Source organism: Arvicanthis niloticus, chromosome 9 (genome assembly GCF_011762505.2).
Source record: "Arvicanthis niloticus isolate mArvNil1 chromosome 9, mArvNil1.pat.X, whole genome shotgun sequence".
Taxonomy (NCBI): domain Eukaryota; kingdom Metazoa; phylum Chordata; class Mammalia; order Rodentia; family Muridae; genus Arvicanthis; species Arvicanthis niloticus.
In genome coordinates this window covers 54,786,457-54,797,239 of record NC_047666.1, presented here as the reverse complement: position 1 = coordinate 54,797,239, position 10,783 = coordinate 54,786,457, and the positions used below count along the sequence as shown (strand labels likewise).

General features: G+C 47.6%; 1 protein-coding gene and 1 long non-coding RNA gene across 6 annotated transcripts in view; one reads left to right on the top strand and one right to left on the bottom strand.

The window, feature by feature from the left end:
- The window catches only part of LOC117715499 (uncharacterized), a 123,249-nt gene extending 113,642 nt beyond the window's left edge, over window positions 1–9,607 (bottom strand). For 3 of the 4 annotated variants that reach the window (XR_004607630.2, XR_013112584.1, XR_013112586.1), the window contains exon 1: window positions 9,023–9,599. This is a non-coding gene — a long non-coding RNA (uncharacterized LOC117715499). Of the gene's footprint in view, window positions 1–9,022 lie in introns of all 4 variants that reach the window. The other variant, XR_013112585.1, reaches the window with a different exon arrangement.
- The window catches only part of Tmem72 (transmembrane protein 72), a 28,243-nt gene continuing 25,651 nt past the window's right edge, over window positions 8,192–10,783 (top strand). The window contains exon 1 of one of the 2 annotated variants that reach the window (XM_076940364.1): window positions 8,192–8,609. Coding sequence is in view for 1 of the 2 variants with exons in the window: in XM_034512344.2 (XP_034368235.1) it covers window positions 8,540–8,609 (70 nt within the window). In the remaining variant the exon portion in view is untranslated. The remainder of the gene's footprint in view (window positions 8,610–10,783) is intronic. The other variant, XM_034512344.2, reaches the window with a different exon arrangement.

Genomic DNA, 10,783 nt, shown 5'->3' with positions numbered 1-10,783 from the left:
AGCTCATTGATAAAGCAGGGTGCTTTCCTAGAATGCGCAAGACTTTGGGGCTTGGTCTCCAGAACCATAATAAAAATAAAATAGGAACACAAAATCTTCATGTGGAATGTAGTGACACATATCTGTAATGCCAGCACGTGGGATTCTGACGCCAGGAAACTGCAAAGGTGAAGCCGCCCTAGACTGCACAGTAAGCTCTGACGCGCTTGAGCTGTATAATGAGGTTCTGTCCCACATACTAGAATTTAAAATCGACTGCCCCAACTCTTCATGGTGAGGACTTTACACAGCCACAGGAGACAGCTTCTTATCCTAGCACCCTGGAGAATTTCAAGGCTGGCTTGGCCTCAGTAGAATCACCTGGGGGCAGGGATGTAAGCTTCAAGCTTTCTGCCTCCCAACTCTGACTCATGAATCAGGGAAGTTCTTCATTTAACTTTACTTTTTAACGTTTCCTTTAATGTTGATTTTAATACGCTGTCTGGATTAGGGGTCGTTGTTAGACTAGCTACTTGCAGTGTTGCCTTGGCATTGTGTGTACCCTGAAGTACCTAGAGAAGGGCTGAGAAACAGTCCTGAGGCTAGCCCCACCCCTGACTCTGATTGAATTAGATGCTGTGGGACCTGGACATCAGGATTTGTAAGAGGCGACCGCAGGTGACTCCTAGGTATGGGCAGGAATAAGATGTTTGGGGTGACATTTCAGGAAAGAGTCTCTGGAAGGTCAAAGGACATGGATGCCTGCTAGGCCTGCTTAATTCCATGCAAACTGTTCTCCAGACTCAAGACTCCTGCCCTGAGGAACGGGACCCATGAAGAGAGGCCCTGAATCTGCCCTGAAGAAATCTACTACTCAATGCCCACTGCGGCTGCCTTTGGTGCTTCCCCTTCATCCATGCTTTACAGGGGCCCAGCCAGCTTCCCACAGAGCTTCCCACTAGAGGCTTTTCCGTTCCTCTCTCTTACCTTTTGGGTCAGTACCTTTACAAGCATTAGCAGGCTTATTTCTTAAGAAACTGAGTTTCTTGTTATATCTCCAGGGATATTAAGGACAAGGTGGATGAGCAAAAGTAAAAAAAAAAAAAATCAGGGTCACTTATTTTGAATGCAGCTGACTTTCACATCACTGCAAAGCCAGGAGAGCATGCGTCAGCATCTTAAGTTAAAGCCCAAACTCTCATCTGTCTTCCTCCTTTAGCCCCAAGAGTGATCTCTGGCCCCAGCTTCTTGGGGTCCCTGGTGCTGAGCCCCTCGGGATATAACAGGGCATAGCCCTCACAGCACACAGGCTGTGTGAAGGAACTTCCAGAGTGTTACATAGCCTGGCACCATTCTTCCATCCTCACCAGCCAAGATTACCCCACCATCTTTTGTGTCCCTCCTTCAACCCTCACGCACCTTTCCACTGGGGAGCAGACAACATGACCACCCTGAACCAGCCACATTTATAAGTCCCTGTGTTTTCAAAATAAGTTTAATTTTGACTTTGTTTTCAGTTATGCTAGGAGGTATATTCTTTTCATATGTGGACAATGATGGCTGAATGAACTGAAAGAAACGTGATTTTAGCTCTTAGACTGACTTCTTTCCAAAATTTGCTAATGGAAATCTCATTCTTCTTTAGATATAACCTTAGAAATATTTTCAAGTTAATTTAAACCAAAAATTGAGAGCAATCAGAATCACCATCAAGGAGACACTGACACAGAGTGTCTGCTGCACATCCTATCTTTATACCAGTCCTTGGTTCCAGGGCTTTATACCTTCCTAGAGAGTTCATCCAGGACCTGCATGTAGCACCTTGGGCTTTTTCCTGAGTCATATTCCTCTACCCATCAAGTCTCTGATTAATGAAGAGGTCCTTTCCTCTTCGCACCCACAAAGGAGCATCCTGTCCACAGTGACTTGCTATCTTTCACTAAAATATTGCTTCCTCCTCATCTTGGAATCTACTCCTGAGCACTGGAGATTTAATATCCTACATGCTACAACCCTGTGTAGCTATTTAGTCTCATTAGGTCCTCCTGAAGTTCTAAGTTCAGACACCAGTTGCCAAACACCTACCTTTGTCCAGAAGGTCAGGCCTAGACAATGCTGAAATCTGCCATGGACACACAGTGCAAATCTGACACTCACCCTGAGTCTTCTCTGTCAGGATTGTTTAATTGGAATACAGTATGTGGTGATAGAGACTTCAGTTTCACATGGATCTGAAGGGCCCAACTGTCCTCTGTAAACTCAGAACAACTGATACACAAAAGACATGGTGCTCCACTCTCACATTGACAGCTAGCATTAACTGAAACATGGCTAGACCAGTAGTCCCAGTCTGCTGGGGCCAGGATGGCAAGTAACTGATCCAGAGCTCCCTCTGGCCCCACTGAAGAAGAGAACTTCATTATACCATACAGACCCCACTCCATACAGGAGACATGTGGAGATGACAATGCCCTGAGAGGGGAAACCAACTGGTGCTACAGTTTTTGGGGTAGCCACATCCAGTAACATGTCCTTTCTTCTTTTTCTGGGAACACAAGTCTTATACAGACTTTGGATCCAGCCTTTACTGTCTTGGCTGGGGTGGATTGCATCTACCTCAAGCAAGGAGGAAAAGATGAGGTGCAAAGGCATCCAGTCTGGAAACGCATCACTTTTAGCTGTCCCAGCACTGGACATATGGCCTGGCTACTCTCTGTAAATCAACTCATCCTAGAGACCTAAGGCACATGGGCCCTCAACTTTCCTTCTTTATCCCAGTATCCACTATCCCTGAGCCTAGAAATCCTGGCAGCTGAGATGTCAATACTGATGTAAGGAATCCCAATACCATGAGAAGAGTGGTGGAGACTGAAGGAGAGACAACACAGCCATAAACCAGTGAGCAGAGAGAAGAGTCTAAGCTGGATAATGGGTGTAACAGGAATGAGAAGAGACTATTGAAAGAGAAAAGATTTAACCAAGATAACTTGAACAAGTGCCAGAAGCCATGTCTAATGCTGAGAGCCCTGATGGTTGAAGTGAGCAGAGGATGAAGAGGTGGCCTGGGCAGCTACAAAGGCCTGAGTTTTAGACAAAGACATTTGGACTTTATTCTGTAGGAAATGAAGACTCTTTGAAAGAGTTAAGGTAGGGGGTAATTTATGAATATCTACCACTCCCCAACATAACTTGAGGTAGCAGGTGCTATAGAGGAGCACCATCAGAGGCTAAAGACCCCTCAGGAGACGGGAGCAACAACCTGTGCAAGAGATAGGTCGGGACGATGGGCACTGCAGACAAGAGAAGGTGGCCAACAAGGAATTAATACAGAATTAACAGAACCTGGGAAGACAAAGAGCTGTGTCTTGCTTCTGGAGTTTCCAGCCTTCTGCTAGGGTAGTAATAAGGCTGGAATATAATAAAGAAAATAGAGAGGGATGGGAGGGACAGATGAGTTTGCTTGGGACATACTGACTTTGACACAGAAGTAACCAAAAGACAGGAGAAATTTTAGGGCCATAGTCCAGAAGAGGGAGGTGAAATCTGAGGCTTTAGCTGGGAATGATCTTCGTATTTGTAATGTTCAAGCTGTGGAAAGGAAATCCACCAGGATGGAGCGCTACAGAGAGAAGGGAGGGTTGTCTGATGTAGTGGCGAGTAGTCACTGTGTAACAGACCACCCTAAAATCTAGAAATTGGAACAATAAACATGTACTATCTCACAATTTGTAGAGGTTGAGTACGTCTGAGAGCCAGTCACCTGGCTGGCCCATGCTCACAGTTTCCAGAGAGGTGGATGTTAGCAGGGGTTGGATTCATCTGCTGCTTAACAAGGGCCACGGGTCACATTTGAATTCATTCCAGTGGCTAATGAGGACAAAGGACTTCAGATTTTCACTCTGGCGAACTATTTCTAGCTTTCTTCCTCTAGGGCAACGATTCTCAACCTGTGGGCTGTGACCCCTTTTGTGAGGTTCACATATCAGGTGTTTACATTACAGTTCATAGCAGTGGCAAAATTGCAGTTATGACGCAGCAATGAAAATATTTTTGTTTTGGGGGGTCACCACGACATGAAGAACTAGATTAGACCGCTGCAGCATTGGGAAGGATGAGAACCACTGCTCCAGGGATTCTGAAAGCAGGAGAGAGAGAGAGAGAGAGAGAGAGAGAGAGAGAGAGAGAGAGAGAGAGAGAGAGAGCCGGGGTTGATAAACTATGGACTACAGCAACAGCTACCTAATGCATCACAGACACTCTTCTTTCTGTCCTATGGGTCACACAGCACAACCTTGTCACCGTATAAGAGAGGGGACCATGGAAGGAAATTTAGAGGTAGCCAACAACAGAGCACGGGACCAGGACACAACAAAGAGGACTCCATAATGAACACCAAATTTTCAGATAAGACCAAAACAGAAAAGGACAGTGTGATGGAGGCCATTTTCCAGAAAGATGGGAAGATTCCGTATGCTAATAAGTCTAAAAGGGGAGGAGCCAAATGAACACATGACTCAACTACCGGTCTTGTGCTACATTCCCACTTTCTTCTACTGACACCCAGCTGAGGGTCCCGGAAATAAAACCCGAGGAAGGCTATGAAATATCAAGGGGTTATCTACCTCAGCCCAGACACTACTCCCGGGACATCTCTGAGTTTGAGTTATGCCCGTGATCTTCCCACCGCTTTCCGGAGGTTTCTCAAGCCCAGTGGCTAATGAGGAGCACACACATTTCATCTTCTCCTCACTCCTCAAGATCCCCAGAGTCACTCCTAACATCTGGAAATCCTGTGCCCCTGTCAGTGATGTGCAATTTATGTCCATCCCATATGGCTGAGATGTCTGAAAAACACCCCTGTGTAGTAACAAACAGAAGCCCCAGACGAAGCCACAAGGGAAACCCAACCCGACAGTTGGTTGGGGCATTATTCCTGTGGACCACCTCCAGAGAAGATGTGAATCCCCACTGAATCAACCTCCAACTCCTCAATTCTAGGAGCAGAGATGCACCCGATGCTGATTTCAGACAAAATCTTTCTGAATCATCTCCACTGTTCTGGAAATAGTTTCCTCTCACAAGGCAGCTCCATGATAGAACGTCTATAAATCAAACGCTGAGAAAGCAGCCGAGGGTCCGAGCCAGAGGCCTGACCAGACTCAGTGTCACCTTGCTTCCTTCCTTTGTGACATTGAATACGTTCACTTAGTCCGACACAAATCTGAGGGTAAGAATGGGGTTTCATGTGTGCGCCGCACTGACTCTCGGGAATGCAGGTGCATTGTGTAAGCGTCAGCTCTCACAATGAAAACAAACATCGCCGCTGCTTTCACGAGCCCTGGAGCCAGGACAGCTTTTTGCCAAGTGCTTAGATTAAAACAAGAGTGATTTTTCAAATCTGTAACCAGGATTTTACTTATTCATGGCTCAACTTATTTGACCATGAATTCACCACACCGCTTTTCTTCCTGGCCTGGCATCCAGGGGCATTGATAGATCAGGAGAGAAGTTAGACATAAGACAGAAATCCTCAGATCTCTTCCTTGGAATATTTCAGGAGCCCTGAATATAGCACCTTATGGAGGTCCTCCCAGCATTCACCTGTGAGGAAATAGAATCACAGATTGCTCACTCGGAGAAATCATCCACACATTCTTACCCTAGGATTGTATCCACTTCAGGCCATTCATCACTTCCCACAATGCCTACCTACTCCTGGGTGATCAGTTGCGAGGACGAATTTCACTGCTCAAAGCTCATAGCTCTCCATTTCAACATGCATTCATTGTACTACACAGGACAAAATCAAAACTGGCTTGGGACTTTTTTTTTTCTACATGTTTCCACTGTCCTGAGCAGTGGGGTCCCTACCAGGCACACTCCGCACGGCTCTCTGCTGCAGTAAGACTCTCTGTCACCTGGAGGCCTTTTCCAGGCTCTACACAGATTCCTGAATCCCTCTCCACTTCAGGCTCGCCGCCTTCCTTCTGTCCTTCAGTCCTCTGCCTCTCATAGGCTGGCGAAAGTGAAACTGCTGGGCCTTCCTTCCCTAAGAGCTCTATTTTCTGCTGGGTGCATTAGTGACGAGCAGGTCTAGGGCCCCACTTCCTTCCCCTCCAAGTCCTATTTTAGGGTCTAACCACTGCTTCCCAGCAGTCTTTTCTCTAAACTGTGAGATATTTGGGGAACTTTGCCAAGACAGACTTCTCTCCTGCCCCTTGGGACTCTATAAGTGGGGTTAATGGTCCTATGCCCATTTCGTGGTTTCATCTAAAGGGGCTCACACTGGAATTCCTCTTCCATCTGCTTCTGAAATGGACTCTGCCTTCCTCACATCATCAGCTCGATGCCATTTTCCAGATCTCTGTAAAGGGCAGTTCGGTGACACAGGGCACCCCTGGGTTTTGAGGAATGCCCTTACTTTATAATCTTTAGTTCTCTACCTGCCCCACTGTGAGCTCAGAGCACAGAGAAAATCCTGATTAGGAAAGAAACTAGGAATTGAACCCATTCAGACATAACCCGTTCTGTCAGGCAAAGTACATTCTGCTGTGACCTGAATCCTACTGCGACCCCTGGAAGCCTACTGTAATGATATGACACAGCACATCTGGAAGATTAGCAGCCCCCCAAAGCCGGCTGGCTGTTGCTTGTTGTCTCATGAGACAGACCCTCCCCCACCCAGCCACTCCTCCTCCTGACTAGGAGGTCCAGAGTGGCATAGCTCAGCCTGTCCTTGAGAACTTGTTAGAAGTAAGAGGGACTTTCCCAAAAGCATGTGTCCCCTCTGGGCTGTTGGCCCAAAACTAGGTCACCTGCTCATTCCCAAAGATTTGACTGGGGAGGGGAAGCCATGGCCATGTCTTTCTGGAGTCCATGTCTTCTGAGCATTTGAACACATGGGTATGAGACACAAAATAAGCCACTATGGCTCAGGAAAGACAAGTGACAGCTATGGAGTGATGGGAGCTTCCCAGTCTACTCAAAGAAGGCTGTAAGCCACAGAGCTACTGTGGCCCAGGCCCAGCTCCTTCCTCAGATCAACTCAGTGTGTACCACAGAAACACCCTAACATGCATTTAGCACAGGCACAGGGGGTGCTGGCTGCCCAGACGTGCCACATTTCAGGAAGGTTACAATAGATAAAACTCAGCTAATAGACAAATAACCTGATAATACAATCTGTTCAGTGAAGAAGTAAATAAGCCAAGTCATACTCTACGAGTGCTCCACACCCTCATGTGTGTGTGTGTGTGTGTGTGTGTGTGTGTGTGTGTGTGTGAGTGTGTGTGTGTGTGTGTGTGTGTGTGTTGCTCTACATGGAACCCAGGGTCTCACACATGATAAGCACTGAATGATACATTTCTAGACCGAATTTTAAGCATCGTATAAGCACAGAGGTCTTACAAGAGAGGTTGGGTTATGGAATACAAATTAATTGTCACACCATAATAACCTTAGTAGGAAAATATGACCATCCATTAAACAGCAAAGAAAGACACAGTACTATGTGGAGGCTTCTGCTGTTATTAGTGTTAGCAAATTTGCCTGTTCATTTGGTTGTTGTCATTCATCTCACATGAACAGACTAGGAAGAGATATCAGAAAACACCTGATAGGAAAACCTAAACACAATACTGTTTACTCCTCTAGAGCAACTGTAAAGTACCTGCCAGCAAAGCCCACCTAGGGCGAGTCTCAGAGGCTGAGCATGTCAGGGGGTTCTCGGCGCTCTTCTGTTTTGAGAACACCACTACAGTTACATTTCTTCTTCCTTCCACAGTTACTGAGGCTCCCAGACACCTCTGGGTTCCCTCAAGGTCACCCCGTTAACTGTTGACACGGCATGATTTCCCACATCTCATATCTCAGATGCCTATAAGGAATAGAAGAGGGTCTCTGTGTGCCATGGTCAGAGTTCAAATCTACCGGATCTGGAAATCTTTTCAGTCCACCTATACACAGAAGAAAAGAGCCTGGAACTCATTTACAAAGTTGCTCCCACTGGAGATTTAAAAACACATTTGTTCTATCTCTGTCTCTATCTACTCCTCTCCCCCATCCCAGATCTCTGTGTGCCCCGTCTTCTCTAGGACCCCAGCAGGTGTGAGGTGTGGGTGTGACTTTCTTGGCACAGCCTCCTGAGGAAGGTTTGGCCTCTGGCTCTCCTCTTCCCTCCTCCCAGCCAGAGACAGTTAATTGCCAGCTCCAGGCTGCCTCCTGCCCAACCCTAATCGGTATGATCTCAGGCAGCTGCACCGGAGCTCAAGCAGCTCCGGGCTAGGCCAGGGCTGTGTGGAGCAAGGAGAGCACTCGTCCAAGATAATGATTAAACTGAGCAGTGCTTGGCATAGGCTGCTAAGCTAGCAGGGTGAGCCCTATTCACACCTCAGCCAGGCTGTGGAGGCCAGAGCTAGTTCAGGGAGGCTGCGCCCAGAGGCCCAGGGCCCCCCAGCCAGCCCCTGCAGCCTCCTGTTTGTGAGGAGCATCCAGAGCATCTCATATACAGAAGAATCTTTGCAGCCTACCCTTCTGGGACTCTGTTCACACCCCTGGCACCATGAAGCTCCAGGTATTCTGGACTGGTCTAGAGTATACCTGCCGACTCTTGGGCATCACCACGGCTGCAGGTAAGCTCCTACCTCTCATCTACCACCTCCTTGCTCAGAGGCACAATGGGGAAGGCTACTGGAGAAATGGCTTCTAGCCAGGACATGGTGGGCACATCTGGCCACATCTGCCCTTCAGTTTCTCTTTTGAGTCCCTCAGAAACCCTGAACTTTGGGGGAATGGCAGGTGCAGAGTGAGCCTTAGGCAGACAGAGAAGAGTGAGCCTCGGCTCTGGTGCTGATACTAGGTGGCAGCCCAATCTCACAAGACCTGGAGAACCTTCAGCGTCACTATCGTTGCAATGCGTTAACAGGTCTGCCCCTTGCAAGGATAGCTGGTTGAGCTGGGGACTAGAGGTGAAGGTATATAAGGCTGGAAAAAATGTAAGAATCATACCATTGTGTAGCTAATTCAACCAGTCAGCCAAGCTCACCTTGCTTTGTTCAGCAATAGTCCTGTCTTATGCAGAGAGAATCCCACCGTCAGGGCAGCTCTATCCTCAGGAGACCGGATAGGTATAAAGATAGTAGCTTCCACAGGGCCCTTCCCACATCCTGCTGAAAAAAAAAAAAAAAATGCACTGTTGGAAACCAGCCCCTTTGGTATGAGCCATCTACAGGAGCATAGCATGAGGCTTAGAGGACCAGAAATCACCTGAGCTGCTCAGCTGACTGGAATTTCAGAGAGCAAAGAATTGACCCTAACCCTGAGCCCCCACCAATGTAGAAGGGGGGCAGAGTCTATACTGCGGAACCGAATAGCAGTGTTCTGGGCTCTTAGCTCAGTAAACCAAATCCTTTGGGGGAAAATACACATTCAGTCGTTCTTTGCATCTGGACAAAAGCTTTCTCAAGAGTCTCTCCCAACTGAAAGGCTCCTATCCAGTTCAAACCAAAGCAATGGGACCCAAGCCTCCAGTTTCTCATGCATGTACAACCTTGGTCTAGCCCTGTGGAGCTTTGAAGTGGTGCTTCCTGACCTCTGTGAGGGATGGATCTGGCAGACGCAATGCTTAGCAAAACGACATGTGAGTGGCGGTTCCTGGCAGATGCCCTTGTAATAAATCCCTGGTCAGTAGGGATCCAGATCATTCTGGAGTACTAGGTTGAGATCATAGTCAACCAGCTACTGGGCTCTTCTGGCACCATGGCTATGAATCAGAGCAGACAAGGTCAAATTCCAGCCCTCCTGCTATGAGACGGAGCAAATGAACTCAGATTGAAGCCATGACCTTGCCAAGGTCACACAAGAGGTTGCAGTAGCAGTACTCTGGAATCTTGGTTCCTGGATTTATCCCAACAGCACCGAAGGAAGCTTTCCCTGAATCCCTAGGCAAAAGAATTGGTCTGTTCAGACCTGTGTAGATAGGCTGGTGGAAAGGCAAGCGCTAGCCTCCTTCAGGACCCCAACGCTATTTACATGTAGGCAATGATCACAGAGGCCCCCAAGGTGACCCTAAATATATCTCCGTGATGAGAGTGTGAGTTACTGTTTACCACTGCTGGTCCAAGTCTACTGTGTTCCTTCTACACCATGTTTTAAATGCATACATTATACCCTTCGGACTACCAGGAATCTAGAACTCAGCCAGACTCCACCCAGGCCAACTACCTCCCTCCTGCCGGGAAGCTGCTTAAGGTGCACATATCTATCTTTCTAATGGATTAGTGGGTCTACCTTATCTCAACCTAAGGATGGCCTTTCACTCCACACCCCTCAGCGAGTGTGCACACCAAGGCATATTGCACATCTTCACCACAGCCTTCATGTCCGCTAAGAGGCTGCTCTTAATGCTGAAGATGAACCTTCTGCTTGGCTGTGATACAAGATCCAGGCTAAAAATAGACCGCAGTTGCCTTCTAAAGGCCAAGCTTTCAAAGAATATCCCTTGGGCTCTCCAGAGTGCAGGGGCAAGTGGGAAGTTAGAGAAGGGCTCCAGTGCTCTCAGGCAGGTCTCCGGTTTCTCTTGACATCACTGGCCTTCGGGCCTCTGTCCAACACACAAGATTTACAGATTCCTTGTTCCCTTAAGCATCTTTTGTTGAAATCCTCTGTTGAAAAGTCTGGGGCCCATTGTAGGAGCATTGCAGCTACAGGGGAAATGAGACGAAACAGAGATGCTGGCGCTTTGCAGAAACCCAGGGCAGTGGGGCATATGACATGTACATAGACAGCATGAATTGTTCCAATGCTA